General features: G+C 52.0%; 5 protein-coding genes across 5 annotated transcripts; 3 read left to right on the plus strand and 2 right to left on the minus strand.

The window, feature by feature from the left end:
* Positions 1 to 1,533: 1,533 nt before the first annotated feature.
* On the plus strand, positions 1,534 to 4,339 carry BDZ99DRAFT_462579 (RhoGAP-domain-containing protein). Its single transcript, XM_033719878.1, has 3 exons — positions 1,534 to 3,160; positions 3,210 to 4,211; positions 4,270 to 4,339. Exons 1-2 carry the CDS (start codon positions 1,642 to 1,644, stop codon positions 3,896 to 3,898), a joined length of 2,208 nt encoding a protein of 735 aa, XP_033576909.1. The 5' UTR covers positions 1,534 to 1,641; the 3' UTR covers positions 3,899 to 4,211; positions 4,270 to 4,339.
* Positions 4,340 to 4,660: 321 nt separating this feature from the next.
* Positions 4,661 to 5,198, plus strand: BDZ99DRAFT_462580 (uncharacterized protein). Its single transcript, XM_033719879.1, has one exon. The coding sequence runs from the start codon at positions 4,806 to 4,808 to the stop codon at positions 5,157 to 5,159; it is 354 nt and encodes a 117-aa protein (XP_033576910.1). The 5' UTR covers positions 4,661 to 4,805; the 3' UTR covers positions 5,160 to 5,198.
* A 213-nt stretch (positions 5,199 to 5,411) lies between these two features.
* BDZ99DRAFT_570581 (uncharacterized protein) lies at positions 5,412 to 6,326 on the plus strand. Its single transcript, XM_033728011.1, has 3 exons — positions 5,412 to 5,652; positions 5,726 to 5,826; positions 5,932 to 6,326. Exons 1-3 carry the CDS (start codon positions 5,484 to 5,486, stop codon positions 6,319 to 6,321), a joined length of 660 nt encoding a protein of 219 aa, XP_033576911.1. The 5' UTR covers positions 5,412 to 5,483; the 3' UTR covers positions 6,322 to 6,326.
* A 2,174-nt stretch (positions 6,327 to 8,500) lies between these two features.
* BDZ99DRAFT_415927 (tyrosine tRNA ligase) lies at positions 8,501 to 10,615 on the minus strand. The gene is made up of 7 exons (XM_033716773.1): positions 10,302 to 10,615; positions 10,101 to 10,194; positions 9,974 to 10,042; positions 9,699 to 9,920; positions 9,597 to 9,643; positions 9,177 to 9,544; positions 8,501 to 9,094 (listed from the first exon to the last, which is right to left on the minus strand). Exons 1-7 carry the CDS (start codon positions 10,423 to 10,425, stop codon positions 8,795 to 8,797), a joined length of 1,224 nt encoding a protein of 407 aa, XP_033576912.1. The 5' UTR covers positions 10,426 to 10,615; the 3' UTR covers positions 8,501 to 8,794.
* A 752-nt stretch (positions 10,616 to 11,367) lies between these two features.
* Positions 11,368 to 13,939, minus strand: BDZ99DRAFT_387453 (uncharacterized protein; the record flags this gene model as incomplete). The annotated part of the gene is made up of 3 exons (XM_033715520.1): positions 11,368 to 13,350; positions 13,498 to 13,649; positions 13,765 to 13,939. 3 exons carry the CDS (start codon positions 13,937 to 13,939, stop codon positions 11,368 to 11,370), a joined length of 2,310 nt encoding a protein of 769 aa, XP_033576913.1.
* Positions 13,940 to 14,741: the final 802 nt, after the last annotated feature.

Here is a 14,741-nt window from a genome sequence, read left to right on the forward strand (position 1 = left end):
AACCCCCCCGACATGGCCAGCCTCATTGCCGCGGCTGGCTCCCCCGAAGCTGCTCTTCTCACACTATGGAACCAAAAGCAAAGCGCCTCTTCTCACAACGCCCAGCTGTGGAGACTGGTGGAGAAACAAAGAGCAATGATACTGGGCTTGAACAAGGACCTCGAAAAGTCGTTGAAGGAGAAGGAACGTTACCGCAAGAAACTAAAAGAGCACCTGTCTCAGGTACCGCCTTTACCCAACGCTACTCAAAAGTCAAACCCTGCCGTGGAACGCGAGGACAGTCAATCGCCAGCTCTAAGCGAGAGACAGGACAGTAAGACTACCGTCGATGGCACCGAGCATAGAGCTTCCCCGCACGGCCAAGGGCCTGACAGGTCCCACGCGTACGAGGAGGCAGACCTGATGCACTCTCCAATCAAACCGGCCGAGTCTGCATCTAACCACGGCTCTTCGCCCGCCACATCTCCAACAGATTACTCTGTCAAGCCCTTGCAAGTCTACCATCAGGGACTAGGATTAGACGCGCTTGCAAATACCGCTGGAATGGCACAGCCCCTCGAGCAGTCTCGTGACGACCATGTGTCTGTGAATCAGCAAGCTGCTGTGCCGGTGACACAGAGCCATCACACGAATGCTCCATCGCTTTCGCTGACCCAAGCAACTCCAGTCATCGGCGGAGGAGTGTTCCAGGCTCCTGTGGACAAAACCTCGCAGCCGTTGAGAAAGGCACCTCCCGCTCCTCTGGATCTTTCAATGCCCAATAAGCCAAGCTCACACCTGCATCAAGCATCTGTGGGCGGGGACGACGATTCTGACTACGATGATGTGTTAGAGGTTGACGAGATTCCAGTTGTAGATCGTGGACGCCGAAAGACTCGTGAGGAGGACGATCGTCTTCGGGAAGCTCTTATGAGCAAAGATCAGGATGCGCGCAGCAGGTCAAAAAAGAAGAAGAGTAAAAGCAAGAGCAAGCCACCATCGGAAGCACCACCAGTTGAGGAGAAGAAGCCTATTGCGGAAAATCCGATTCCCATCACAGAAACCCCAGCATATCGCCCCATAAGCCCAGCTCAAAATTATGGACTACCTGCTTCACCACGCCTCCCACCAGCTTCTAATTCTCTGAACGCTATGCTAAGCCCTACAAATTCGGAGGGCTCCATGATCACACAGCGAAGCATCGTGTCTCCCCCCCTTATGAGCCCAGGACTTCCTCTCAGCCCGAGGCCGGGCGACAGACCGATAGGCTCACCTCTGCCAAGAGGCCCCAAGCAGTCGATAGCGTCGCCTCCCATGTCTCCACGATCTGGCATGAATGGTATGCCTCTGTCCCCACGAGCACCACGACAGCCAATTCCTCTTCCGCCTAATACGCCCCTTTCTTTCACCTCTCCTCATTTAGCGAGAGCAGAAGTTCACGCTCAACAAGTAAACCAGCAGGGATCTTCATTGAATCGCTTGATGCCTCCTTCAACAGCCCAGCACAGTCCAGATTCAGATACATCTAGCCCAACGGAACAAATCTACCGAGGACTAGTGTCAGACCAGTACCCAGGCCTACTCCTTCCTCCAAATGCGCTGCCATCCATCGATGTGAAGGTTTACTCATCTCGGATGAGGCCATCTCGATTGAGTATCATGATGCCAAAACCTCAGGAGGAAGACCCCGTCTATATCCTGGCAATCCACGCCCGTTCAAACGGACAGCAACTATGGCGGGTAGAGAAGACTATAGTTGCGCTCCCGAATCTTGACCAGCAATTGAGGGCTCTTTGCGATTTCCATGGCAAATTACCTGATCGTGGTCTTTTTAGTGGACACGCCCCGGCGAAAATTGACGCGCGACGAACAGCCCTGAACAGTTACTTCGAGGTCATGCTGGATACGCCGATGAATGAACGAGCCGCACTTTTGGTGTGCGGCTTTTTCTCAAGCGACGTTATTGGAGCTGAAACTGACGATCCTCGAACTTCGCCAGATTCCGCGACAGCTCCCTCAATATCGTCGGTATCGAAAGGCAAGGCACGCAAAGAAGGCTACTTGACCAAACGCGGCAAGAATTTCGGTGGATGGAAAGCTCGATACTTCATTCTTGAAGGCCCTGAATTCCGATATTATGAGGCTGCTGGTGGCGCACATCTCGGGACCATCAAATTACAGAATGCCCAGATCGGCAAGCAATCCCAGCAACAGTCGAACCAGTCTCCATCCCGACGGGATGACGATGCTGATAACCAGTATCGACATGCGTTCCTCATCCTAGAGCCGAAACGAAAAGATTCTTCCAGCTTAGTCCGCCACGTGCTTTGTGCCGAGAGCGACGAGGAACGGGACATGTGGGTAGAAGCCTTGCTTCAGCATGTTGATCCCCAAGATCTAAATCAAACAACATCTCCTACCGAAAAAGACTCAGGATCTGCTCGTGGGCTTGGCTTCCCTAAAGGTATCCAAGAGCTTGGTCGATCAAAGGCAAAAGAGAGTCCAGATGGAGGCAGTCAAGATACTCTTCAGGGAATGAAATACGACGACACTGTTGCTGGCGAAGCGCCTGTTCCTCGAGGACCTAACCAGCGTGACGGGACGATGGATTCTCCCCAACACACTGCATTCTCTGGAGACATGCACAATCATCCTTCCATTTCTGCACCCACCAACGGTGTCGTTATCCAGAATGCAGAGTTCTGGGGTAATAAAACTTTGGCTCCTGCCAACGTGAAAGATAAAAAGCGAAGCATATTTGGGTTCAGAGGAAGGTCCTCATCTGATCTCGCGCCTGGTCAACTAGCCATTGGGCAGCCCATTCAACAACCGGAACTTCACCACCCAGCTCGTAACGTGTTTGGTATTCCACTTGCGGAGGCGGTGGAATTTAGCCAGCCTGTTGGTGTAGATCTCTTCCTTCCTGCTGTGGTCTATCGATGCTTGGAGTACTTGAAAGCCAAGAATGCATACAAGGAGGAAGGAATTTTCAGGCTCAGTGGTTCTAACATTGTCATCAAAGCGCTTCGCGAGCGCTTCAACACCGAGGGCGACATCAGGCTGCTTGATGGTCAGTATTACGATGTGCACGCTGTTGCTTCACTGCTCAAGCTGTACCTCCGGGAATTGCCAGCCTCAGTATTGACACGCGAACTACATCTTGACTTCTTGAAGGTTCTTGGTAAGCAAATCCACATATCGCTACGACAAGCCGTATACTAATAACACAGATCTTGACGAGAGAGAGAAGAAAATCGCTGCTTTCAACGTACTTGTTCACAAATTACCCAGAGCCAATTGCGAGTTGATACAGGCACTATCATCCTTCCTCATTGATATTGTCAACAACGCGGATCTCAACAAGATGACTGTTAGGAACGTTGGCATTGTGTTCGCTCCCACTCTCAATATTCCTGCTCCACTCATATCTATGTTCTTGACGGACTATGTCGACATCTTCGGCACTCCTGTCGAAGAGGCAAATTCTCCTATTCATGAGATAACCATCAACGCTCCGGTTCCCAGCTCTGACGCCATACGCTCTCCTCGTCGACAAATGTTCCAGGACTTACCCACACCAGCATACAACCAAACGTCTTTCCAACAGCCTAGCGCGTTTCCACATCCAGGTCAGCATCAGCAACATGCAGGTTATGATACCGGTTTTATACCGCTTCAGCCGAGCTACGACGCACCGCACTACAGCCAGCCTCAGTACAATCCTCCACAACCACACGGCGATGGATTTGGCAGTCTCAATGGAGCTCTTCAGGCGGACAATTCCAGAGACGTTAAGCAGAGGCGTAGAGAAAGTGGTATGCTACTTGTCAACATGGGCCTCAACAACCAACGGAAGAGCTCAATGCAGAAGCTCAGAGAGGATTCCAGCATGGTTCAAGAAGAGAGTGCTTTTGATTGAACGGGATCCTAGCACCGGCGTGGGCTCCACGAAGAAGTCATTCCCAGCTACAAATCTTGACTCATCCCCATATGCCTCTGTCGTGGCCTTTTCAGAGGGGAAAATTATCGTCACGTCGTCCAAGTGATCGCAAAGATGCCTCATCAAGATCTCCAAAGATCTTCGACACACGCCACATTCAGCTCCGAGCTACTCTCCGACACATTTCTATTCAATACTACCCTCTTAGCTCGGGACTGGCTCCGCGGGCGATCTCAGTCGTGCTTGCGTGATTTCATCTATCATCACTCTAATCTCGGAGACACTGTACAAAGTAATACCCCCCAACCGATCTCATTTTTCCCAGTTCTTGATAATGAGCTTCATTCCAGTGATTGCATTCCGACCTGCAGTCACGTTCCCACCCACGTTCGCTTTGGCGATGTCCTTCGCCTTCGGAGACTTTCGTCTTTATTTTGGTCACATTGGTTCATTTGCGTGTTAATTTTTGGGAGCATGCTGCGTCTGAGCGCTTAGTCGTATTTGTCCTTTTTTATCAAGATTCCCCCCTATGCTGTTATTGGAATGGATTTAGGTTTACCTTTGAGCTCCTGGATTTTTTTCGCCGGAGAGCATGACGGGGGATTTGGATTAGGTCAGGTTGGGTTACCCTTTCTGAAATGATGATATTGAATTACCAGGAACTGAATTCGGAGGATGTCGTGTATGTAGGTTATGTCATTAGGAGGGATTTAATCAATCGATGAAATTTTATCTACGGTTCTCCTTTCCGAGTGTTGTGATCCATTTCAAAGTTTTGAGTAAGGAGTCACCTAAGATTGTAACCTCGAGGCTCCGCCTACGACAACTCTCCTTCTCTCGTTGCCCCGTCCCGTTCCGCCTTATCCTCATCAAGATCGTCTAGGCCATGGACATTGCTCCTGGCACCAATGGGCCACGCTCCTTCATGTCATCGTATGTATCTCCTTCCTCGCACCAAGCAGACCTCACTCTAAGTGCCTCACAATTGTTAGACTGTATCACCTGTGATGGTCTGATTCAATATCAGCCACTTCCCTTGCGGTCTGCAATGAGGTCTACTGCTGCCCGACCTGAGCGAGGCTCTGGAAGCAAGCCTCATAACAATGCCCAAATTAGGCCTGCAACTCCAACATCATCCTGCAAATTGCCTCCAGAAACCAGCCCTTCGGTCAGAAACGAGTGTACACAGACTTCCGACGAGGCGTTGAGCTTGACGGCTGCGCACAAATGGCAAGCGTGACTTCCCACCTAGCAGGCGCCTTCTCCAAGACGAGAACATGGCTTCTGCTTTCCACCCACAACTCACGAAAGAGGGATAACACCCCTGCTACTTTGTTTATTTCATCTCCGCCGCCTGCGTCTTCTCGACCTTTTCTCTTACATTCCATTTCCGCAGCATTGTCAACCAGCAACACCGAGCTCCCATCCATTACTCTCATCCATTACTCCGCTCTCGTCTCACTCTCCGTCTCACTTTCGTCTTGTTCTCGTCTCATTCTCGGTATTGCTCGACCACTCTCTGAACTTCACATCCCACCGCTTGCATCGCTTCTTTGCATTCATCATGTCGAGCCCTACTTATCCTCAGACCGCCGGCCATCCGGCCCAAAACATGGACAACTGGAACAACCGCTTCAACAATGTCGTCAATGAGGCATCGGCACCACCTTCGACTGGCCCAAAGCAGGCGCGCACTGCCAATTTATTTGACTGCTGCGTGCCGCCGGAACTATGTAAGTTTTTTCACTCGTTCCGTTTACCATGTTCCAGTTGGGCCACTGCTGACAAGTGTTCCCACTTCAATAGGTTTCCTTACATATTGTTGTCCATGTGTGACGTTCGGAAAATCGACTCATCGGATGGAGAATGACGGCAACATGACCAATTTTGGGCCTGTGAACGTTATGGTACCTACTTTTCCTTCTATCCCTCACCGTTGAGTTTGCATTCCTGACTCTTTCCCTCCCCTCCACTCGAGCGAGGGCTCATAGCACCCCGCTAATTGCCTACAGTGCGTCGTCTATTACTGCCTGGGCCCATGCGCCTGGATTCTTGTCTGCGCTCAAGAAACGGAAGCCCGCCGTAAATACAAACTGGACGGAAACCTATGCACCGACTGCCTCAAATCCTGCTGCTGTACCTGCTGTACCCTGATGCAACAGGAGAAGGAGTCCATCGCCCAGGAGGGTAAGCCAAACGGTCAGAGTGCGCAACAGTACCAGAGCAAGGAGTCCATGGTTGCGAGGCCACAGTCAATGTCCGGTCCTCCGTCTCAGAGTCGTCCGTCTCAGGATGCTTCATCTCAGGGTCCTCCGCCTAGGGCTGCTACGTTTGGGGGGACTCAAGTTCAGGATGCACCTGCACCTGCAACTATTAGCAGCGCGCCGGCGATGGCTGCTTGAGCTCCAGCATCGATCGTCATCGATTTTTCATTCACTTGCCCATTTCTCCTAAGCATATTCTTGTCGAGTAGTGGTGGATAGCGGTTTTCTTTGCTTCGGTTGTCTTTCATTTGTTCGTAACACCCCCTCCTTACACACATCTTCATACCACTCGTCCATAACCTCAATCAATATAACACTTCCGTCTCATCACTGCTCTCTTTGGTTGATGCATTGCCTCGTGACCCTTGTCTGCTCTTGTCTGAAGCCCTTCGATCTGATTTCGCACCTTCGAATTTGACGCTTTTGACCAACCTCCAACCGCTTCAGACATTGTCACCCGCCGCTACGATGCCTCATAATCACCGTCTGTACACTCATCTCACCCCACGTACCCTTCCTTATCAATGCCTCCATGCCTCCTCATGCCTCTCATCCTGCCTCATACCTCGTCATCCCTCCACCCGCACTACTACTATTATGGAGAGACGTGATACCGAGGGCCACAGTGTAGCTTGCAACGATGATCCAAATTCTCTCAAAAAAAAAAGCGAGCCACCGATGACTAGAGCGAGACGTACTGTTTGAGAGTGTATGCGAAAAAGATCAGCGGATAGGGAAAGTAAGGTCTAGGGCCTTCTATGGTCGAGAAGATGGGGGAAGATCTGCATCTTTCGGTTTTTTGGAATCATGGGGGCTGGTGAGGGATATGCTCGATACCACTGTAAGGATTACGTACCCCAGCTAGCAGATATCCGCGCTCAGATCCACCGTCGCCAGGACCCTCGCGTCCCGCAAGGCCCATCTCCAGCACGCTCCTCACCGCCACATCCGACACGAAACAGGTTCCGGGAAGTTTGTTAACCTGCGATCGTTTAGAACTTTTGAGGTGGGGCATACCTGTCCAACAAACCGTTCGAGAAAGACTGGCCAACCAGTTTATCCGGCGCGCTCGTCGTATTGGTGCTTACCGTCAATAGCATTCGAAACCTGGGCCGCCAGTTGCAGTAACAGTGGACCCCTAACCCGAAAGCGTCCCCATCCGCTGCGATGGGTACCGCTACAACCGCGTTCTGAGCATCGTTCGTCAAGAATAAGATATAGCTGTCCCTGTGATTGCTCTTCCAGGAGCAGCGGCGTGCGGTTTGCGGTGATTCTGAATCATGCACACCACGGGGAGATGGCATGGCATCGATTGGCTGCGATAGCGCTGCTGACGATAGCAATATGGAACGAAATGAGCATGGACATGGCGGATGGATAGTCTGCGCAACACCTAGACCTGAAGTGACGATGTGAAAGAAAAGGCATGAAAGTAGGCCTATCCACGGAGCGAACGGAAGAGAAAGCTTGGTAGCAAAGAGAGAGAGAGAGTATGAGATGAGTTCGATATTACAAAAACCTTTCTCCCCCGCTCCCCACTCCCGCTCTTTCTACAATACATTTCCAGCCCCCAATCTTCGCTGCAGCCAGCCTCGATACACGAGGGTTCGGTTTCGAAGTGAAGCGCAAAAGCCGAGTTTCTGATACTTCCCCCAAACCCGCGATTATTCGGTCGCGCTTCCGACTATTCGGGAAGAAACGGAAACTCTACGGTATGGGTTTCAGGATAGAGCGTCGAATTGCTCTATACCGTCAGTGGAGTGCTGGATGGTGGAATCACGGGGTTGTGGTGCTGAAACGGGAGCTGGGTGCGGGTTTCAGGGGGACCCGCTAACACCTGAGGCATCACGTAGAGTTGAATTTCCTGGCGTGTGCGTTAGCGGGCGACTATTGTAGTGTTTATCTCCGAACGGGGAGTGATGTGCCGAGTGGGGGTACGTGTAGTAATTACCAGACGTTGCATCTGCCGTGTCTTTATTGAGAGAGGTCTGGTTTTCAGCGGTTGGAGAGTGAAAATTGGTCGGCCCGTCCCTCCCTAGAGCATGATCTGTTGTTAAGTTTGCATCTAGTGAATGACCCATCCTCTCTATCAGTAAGCTAGAGTTTTCTCAAAATCAGTGAACGACCCAAAGGTTGTGTATCAGTTTAATTCCGTCAGTCAGTATGAAAGGGATGAGACCGAGGGCTTGGTTGGATATGGACGCTGAGCCCGGGTCTGGACTACCTGTAACGTATGCTCAAGTATTAGTTGGCTCTTACAACTTTGAGTATAACGAGCCGGGATTTGAGTTGTGTAGACTCCTATCCTTTTTGAAACGTCGTAGATTGGTAACGTGAGTATCACGTGTGGGATAGTGAATGTATGTATGTATCATCTGGTTAGGGGAGCGTCGCTTTTTGCAGAGACTACAGGACTCCAGAGCGGGTATCGAGTAGTTCGAGTCCAATTGCGTCCGTGTATAGACAAATTTAAGCTGCGGTATTCCCATGCTAGCTTCTTTGCGAACCTTTGGAAGAGAAGTTGAAGAAGACCTATTTGAACACCTACACTCCAGGCCCTACATGCACAATGCTTCCAAATCTAATGCATCTATCCTAGACACGTTCGATCCTACGACTTCTCCCCAAGCGTCAGGGTCTCGATAGCCTTCTCGCCGCCTTCTGTTCCTAGATTGACTTTCGCGGCATCCGCACCTTCGACATGGCCGTCTGGCTTCGCCTCGACTTTTTTGGGGTAGAAGGTTCCCTTGTCCTTTTTCACCTTCTTCTTCTTCTCCGGTGCTGGTGGTGGCGGGTAGGCCTTCTTCTCGATTTCCTGGAATTCCTTGGAAGCTTTGTAGGCAGCTTGGATGGGGGCCAACAGAGCTATAAGGGCATCGGTGACAGCGGGTTTAAGGAGTTGAGGAGTGAGCTAGGTGGACATTAACTTCTGTTTTGAATTCGTGGACATGATAATGATGGAGAGGGAGAGAGAGGGAGTAGAGAGGACATACCACGTCATTCCTCCAATCGTCCTGCATCTGCTTGATATTAGTGTACACTAGCGGCTCCGCGTCTCTCCGCTCGACCACGAACTGTGGTTTTCCGTACTTTAGTGTTCCTGCAGGTAGCAGAACAAACTCGGTAAAGGAGAGCACGCCGTTCTCCTCAACCTGCTTAGGCGGACAGAAGGCTTTCTTCAGCTTCTTGCGAACGTCATCGGGGGTATCGAGAAGATCGATCTTGCTGTCAGGGTCGCTCGAGCTCATCTTGCCGCCTTGTAGACCTGGCACCATGGGGTTCATCAAATGGGCACGCTCCTTGAAGCCTACACGAGGTAGGACGTCTTTGGCCAGCGCGAATATTTTACGTTGATCAACACCTGTGACACTTATTAGAAGCATTCCGATTTGCGTGGGCTGGTGATCATGTACCTCCAAACTGTGCATCAACATCAAGGTATTCCTCGTCAAGTGCTTGCCTAGGATTTCCACATTAGACATATGCTTTGCAGCAACCTTGGGACAAAAACTCACATCAACGGATAGATCAGGCCGCTCAGCGGCGCATTATCCACTTGCTTCACAACTTCCGCACCCGCCCTCTTCGCATCATGCTCTGTGACCGCCGTGCTCAACCGGAGCAAATCCATCGTATATCCGGGCGTTAACTGGTAGTCCGATCCTAGTGTGAAGGTGAGTTTATCGATTGGAACGTTCACGGCCTTCAATAGCTCGGTGATTACGAGCTTGTAGTATCTGTTTCGACTTGTAAGTTTCTCCAGAAGCATGTCCGGGGTTCTTAAGCTTACTCGGCGCGAAGTTTGACCAGCTCGATGGGCGCTTTGAGGTTGTCCAAGAAGGCATGGATATCTGCCAGACTGCGCAGCGCATCAGTATATCCCTCCAAAGCTATTGTTGCGTATAAATATATCGTACAGGACTTTGACATTGCATCCCGCCTTTAAGAACTCGGCCAACTTCAAACACGGCACGAAGTATCCGCAGTGTGGCCTTCCAGTCGTTGCAGTGCCTATGGAGAGGGTATAAGTTAGCACACTTGCAACTCCAGACCATGTTCTTGTTCCAGTCGAAATCCTAACGAGGTCTTTCTATCCTCCTAAAGTGGACAAAACGTACCCCAGTATATCTTCAGTGGCCGCCCCTCCTTCAATACCGCGTCTATAATCTCTGGATTCAACACCTCCTGCAAATTCGACTCTATCAGAGCCTTCTTCTCCTCGATCGACAATTCAGTGGCCATGGTGGGGCAGGAATTCGCGGGGATGCGGCGGAGTCGAATTCGAGCCTCGAGATTGCGAAAGACAGCGCTGTGGTGATTGTGAGGACTCGGAAAAGGTCAATTGGGTCACCGGGGTAATATAGGAAATTCTGAGGGAGGACGTAGGGAGAATGCAGCGAAAGAGCGGTGGTGAGTGAGCTGAGTCTGGTCAAGAGCCAGGATGACTCTGTGGCCGAGCTGAAAAGAGGTTCAGCTTGAGTCAGCCCCGCGAAATCTTGGCGCTCGTGGACCCCGCCTCGCCTATCACATAAACACCAATACGAACTATCACACAAAAACCAATACAGTGGGAAGATTGTGCTTGTCATCGTAACATATTGCTTCTCTTAATCCTAATGACCGTCTAGCCTTCATTCTTCTGTGTCCTGTCTTGTGATTCAAGAATTTGATTGTCGTACGTCCTAAGCCCAACCCCATTCAACCAATCCGGGACCGTAAGAAGGCCGAAAGTTTGAAGACTAAAACGCCCATCCTTCTCTACACCCATATCCCGTATATAATCCAAAACAACCTAAATCATGCTCACTTTACAAGGATATAATTTAGCGAACGCCCAAACTCAGCTCGCTAGATACCGGGCAGGACGAATCATATACTAGATGAAACGACATAAATGTGCAAATATGATCCGAATAAAAAGCAATGGACACCTCAACCCTGGCGGTGACAGGGCGTGGAAGTGGTGAATATGTATATGTTTGCGATATCACAAAGATAGCGGGTGATCGATTACCGAAATCGTTAGGAGTGTACCCAAGTCGTGGAAGCTGAACAATTGGCATAGCATCTGTGCCTATTGCCGATCGAGGAGGTCTTGGTGTGCCGAGACCTGATAGAAAGACCAAGAGGGCGTACCGGAAATCGCAAGGGCGTGGTAGTTGTGTGGTAGGGAACCGTGTATACTCATCCCAGTAATATTTCCCATTTCCAGTCTTGCATTACGCTGAGCCAATGAAGTTTCCCTCTAACTGTGTACTCTGTTTCGAGTATCTCAGTATCCAACTCTGTACGATTCTTGAGCTCTCCTCTTTCTGCTTTTACTGGGACTAGTCTAGGGGTATCAAAAGCCCCAATACCGCCGACTGCTCTTCTCTTCGCACTTAGCTCCATCCAGTTGAACTGCTCGTCAATGACTGCTCCTTCGCTGGGGCACCCCCGTTTTAGCGATGGTGATGAAGACGACAAACTGCTCCGTCTCCGTGCTGCTTTGGCCTTTTCGGCGGCGTACGCGTCACGTCTTTTCCACACTTCGTCGACGACTTCCCTACATCGATCTATGATTCCAAGCTTCATTCGGCCTGCCATTGCATTCCAGCGGCCTCGTATCCACTCTCTATCGTCTTCATCTTCCACTTCACACGCTGCGGCAGTAAGCGGATATATTTGAACTATGACTGCCCTGGAATTCGTGTCTACGAGCGTCAATTCGCTCAAAGCTTTCTTGGCAAGCATGGCGGAAGGAAGAGAAGGTACTTCGGGAACGGCTTGGTGGAGGTAAAGAAGTGTAGCGTATCTATAGGCTTCGGCGGTCCGCTTGGAATCTGCAATAGACGTCGTTGGGTCTTCTGGGTCCACGATATCATCTGGAGCTGACCAACTGTCCAGCTGTGCTTTGAGCCCGATAGCCTGAGAAATTATGCTGGGACCGTTGCTGTCGGTTTTCCGTACTCTTCGGACCAGGTTTGCGACCCGACCAACCAACGGGAACAGACGGCCCGCGGAACCCATCAGCGGGTCGAGATGTGGATCCTGGGCGGACGCGCTGATCAGACTCGCAACCCTCTCAACATCATTCGACTCGTCCTCGTCAACGGATGTTAAGCGAGCTATCACATCCATGTATATCCAAGTGTTGCACAGAAATTTGAGACGAGTCAGCTCGTCTCCCGCAAGCGGTGTCTGCCGGTGTCGGGCCAGTGCTTGGTTGACCAAGATCTTCGCCCCTTTGATATGGTCGATTCCAGAGCAGATATGGGTGTCCCAGGACTCCGCAAAGGCAAGGACAAGCGTTGTTGCTATCGCGGCATCAAACTTCATGTTCTGAATCCCTTTAGATAGCTTTTGAATCGAAGTGCGCATGTGCTCCAGTCCCTGCACTCTCATGGGTCTATTGTTTACAGAGTGATGGAACGAGGTCATCGAAGCAATAGCATGATACAAGGCCGGCGTCTCCCGTGCCAGGGGCCAAATCAAGGTCCGCCACGGGTTTTCTGTTGGTCCATCCTTCACTGACAGTATGCCACACGTATTGCGGTCGTATCGGAGCACTATTTGTTCAGGGGAGTTTGGGGGAAACGTGGGTTCGAAGAGCAGCATGCCACTGTTCGAGTTCGAAGATGAGCTCGAGGAAGTAGATCCAGTCGGCGATAGCTGACCCGTCATCCAAAGCTCCGAGTCTGTATTGAAGTCGTGATTGCGCGGGATTTCCTCAACGTCGTCCCCGTCCACTGATCCAATTGGTGGATTGTAGTATCCGGGCTGGAAGAATGACTCCGAATATTGCGAGCGGAAAGTGTAGTACTCGGCGGGTGGTGAGTGAAGGTCGGTCCCAGGTAGAAGCAAGTCAGCTAGTCGAGGCGACTGCCCGGACGCCGTACTTGATGGCGCTGTCGTCCTTGCGAGGGCGGGTTCAGGACTCAGCATCGCGTCAGCGTCGGCGAAGGCTCTCGGTGTGTGTGCATCTGAAATAGGATCGAACTGATCGGGAAGGAGTAGTGAAGCTGGTGGGGTCATGAAAGCAGGCGCGTTGGACATGGCATAGAGGTCACTCGCGTACGGGCGATATTCAACAAAAACATTCTGGAAAGCGGAAGTGGGAGTAGAGGTCTGCGCTGGAGGGTATCGAATATCGGAGAAATCATTTGGCGATGATGTCCGGGTTGACGGCTCGGATTTGATAGTGCTCTCGTCCAGTGTGGTAGTACTATTCGAGTAGAACGACTGCGGGGTAAACGATTGTGGGGGAGGCGATTCTTCTTTACTTAGCAACGCATAACGGGGCGGTTTCTCGGGGGTTTTCGCACCCTTCTTCACCTTGTGAGCTGGCTGAAAGCTGGCGTCATCGAAGGCCCGCCATTTGAAGTCTTTTTTGTATCCGCCGCATGGCACGCCGCGGCGGGTACATTGCTGGCAGGTCGGCTTGGTTTCGTCACACTTCAAGCGCTTCGCCTTGCAAGTGCTGCAACCTGGGGAGTTTGTTCAGGTCAGCGTGCGGAATGTGAGACGGAACCCGGAGGCCTGGGAAGGCTGACCAGCCTTATCAGACGTAGGATAAGGCGAGGGAAGCGTGGTGCGGCCTACCATTGCGGCTCTTGGACTGCTTGCGCTTGGTGATGGGGCTGGCGCCGGCGATAGCCTGGGGCTTGGTGGAGTGGATCGGTGGGTGCCGCTGGTTCCTGGAGGTGGGAGGGTCGACGGGGCTATCGGCGGCAGAGGTGCGGTAGAAGGGCGACGGGATGCCGATGGCTTCTGCCATGTAGGCTAGAGGAGGCCAGATCGCTGGGCTTATTCGATATAGACGCTGGGGGGAGCAGAGGCGACGGGGCGGGTGTCGTGGGCTGTTTGCACCATGGTGTTGAGCAGTCGGCGGCTGCTCTTCTGTAGTGTGGAGAGGCGATCGAGGCAGGCACGCTTCGGGCGTAGCGCTGCAGGCCTGGGGAACGGCCACATACCGAACGGCGGGACCAAAACGGGGCGCGAGCAATCCGCCGGGCTGGGATCGACGTTATTTGCCAGGCCCAGCCACAAGGGCCGATAACCACCAGCTCTGGCGTGGGGTGTCGGCCAGCCCGTGGGCACAGAGTCAGGTCTGCATCTTCACCTTCACCCTGCGGCCCGCCTCTGTGCGCATCGTCTCATCGTCCCGAGTCTCTTCCACCAGCTGCCGCCCGTGGCTCTCTTTCACCAGCCACTAGCCACGAGTCACCAGCTACGCGACCGTCCTCCCGTCCTCCCGTCCTCCAGCTGCTATTTGGGATATGCCAGACGAGCGAGCCCTGATTGTGGAGTGGCTTGTGGCGGCACATATGGCATTCATGCACAAGCCAGCCGCGTTGTGGTCCACGTTCCATCCATTCAACCTCACTAACAAGCCTGGGGCGCTGTGGTCCTGAGACGGCCTCAGCCCGGTAGCCCCTTCGCCCTGCCTGTCATTCAGCCACGAGTGCAATGCACGCATACGAGCTGCCTCATTTGGCACGCCCGAAGAGTTGCAACGTAAAACTGCATCATTGAATAGAGCCTCCCGCCGCGAGTGATCCGCATCCCTCCTCTGCGTC

Source organism: Mytilinidion resinicola, assembly GCF_010093595.1.
Source record: "Mytilinidion resinicola strain CBS 304.34 unplaced genomic scaffold BDZ99scaffold_9, whole genome shotgun sequence".
NCBI lineage: Eukaryota > Fungi > Ascomycota > Dothideomycetes > Mytilinidiales > Mytilinidiaceae > Mytilinidion > Mytilinidion resinicola.

Excerpts from the sequence above, each read along its gene's own strand:
- BDZ99DRAFT_462579 (XM_033719878.1), top strand. The coding sequence starts at position 1,642 with ATGCCAAAACCTCAGGAGGAAGACCCCGTCTATATCCTGGCAATCCAC. Across the intron at positions 3,161-3,209 it reads TGACTTCTTGAAGGTTCTTG|ATCTTGACGAGAGAGAGAAG; the intron begins GTAAGCAAATCC and ends CTAATAACACAG.
- BDZ99DRAFT_462580 (XM_033719879.1), top strand. The coding sequence starts at position 4,806 with ATGGACATTGCTCCTGGCACCAATGGGCCACGCTCCTTCATGTCATCG.
- BDZ99DRAFT_570581 (XM_033728011.1), top strand. The coding sequence starts at position 5,484 with ATGTCGAGCCCTACTTATCCTCAGACCGCCGGCCATCCGGCCCAAAAC. Across the intron at positions 5,653-5,725 it reads CTGCGTGCCGCCGGAACTAT|GTTTCCTTACATATTGTTGT; the intron begins GTAAGTTTTTTC and ends CCACTTCAATAG. Across the intron at positions 5,827-5,931 it reads TTGGGCCTGTGAACGTTATG|TGCGTCGTCTATTACTGCCT; the intron begins GTACCTACTTTT and ends AATTGCCTACAG.
- BDZ99DRAFT_415927 (XM_033716773.1), bottom strand. The coding sequence starts at position 10,425 with ATGGCCACTGAATTGTCGATCGAGGAGAAGAAGGCTCTGATAGAGTCG. Across the intron at positions 9,921-9,973 it reads CTGGTCAAACTTCGCGCCGA|ATACTACAAGCTCGTAATCA; the intron begins GTAAGCTTAAGA and ends AAGTCGAAACAG. Across the intron at positions 9,545-9,596 it reads TGTTGATGCACAGTTTGGAG|GTGTTGATCAACGTAAAATA; the intron begins GTACATGATCAC and ends TAAGTGTCACAG.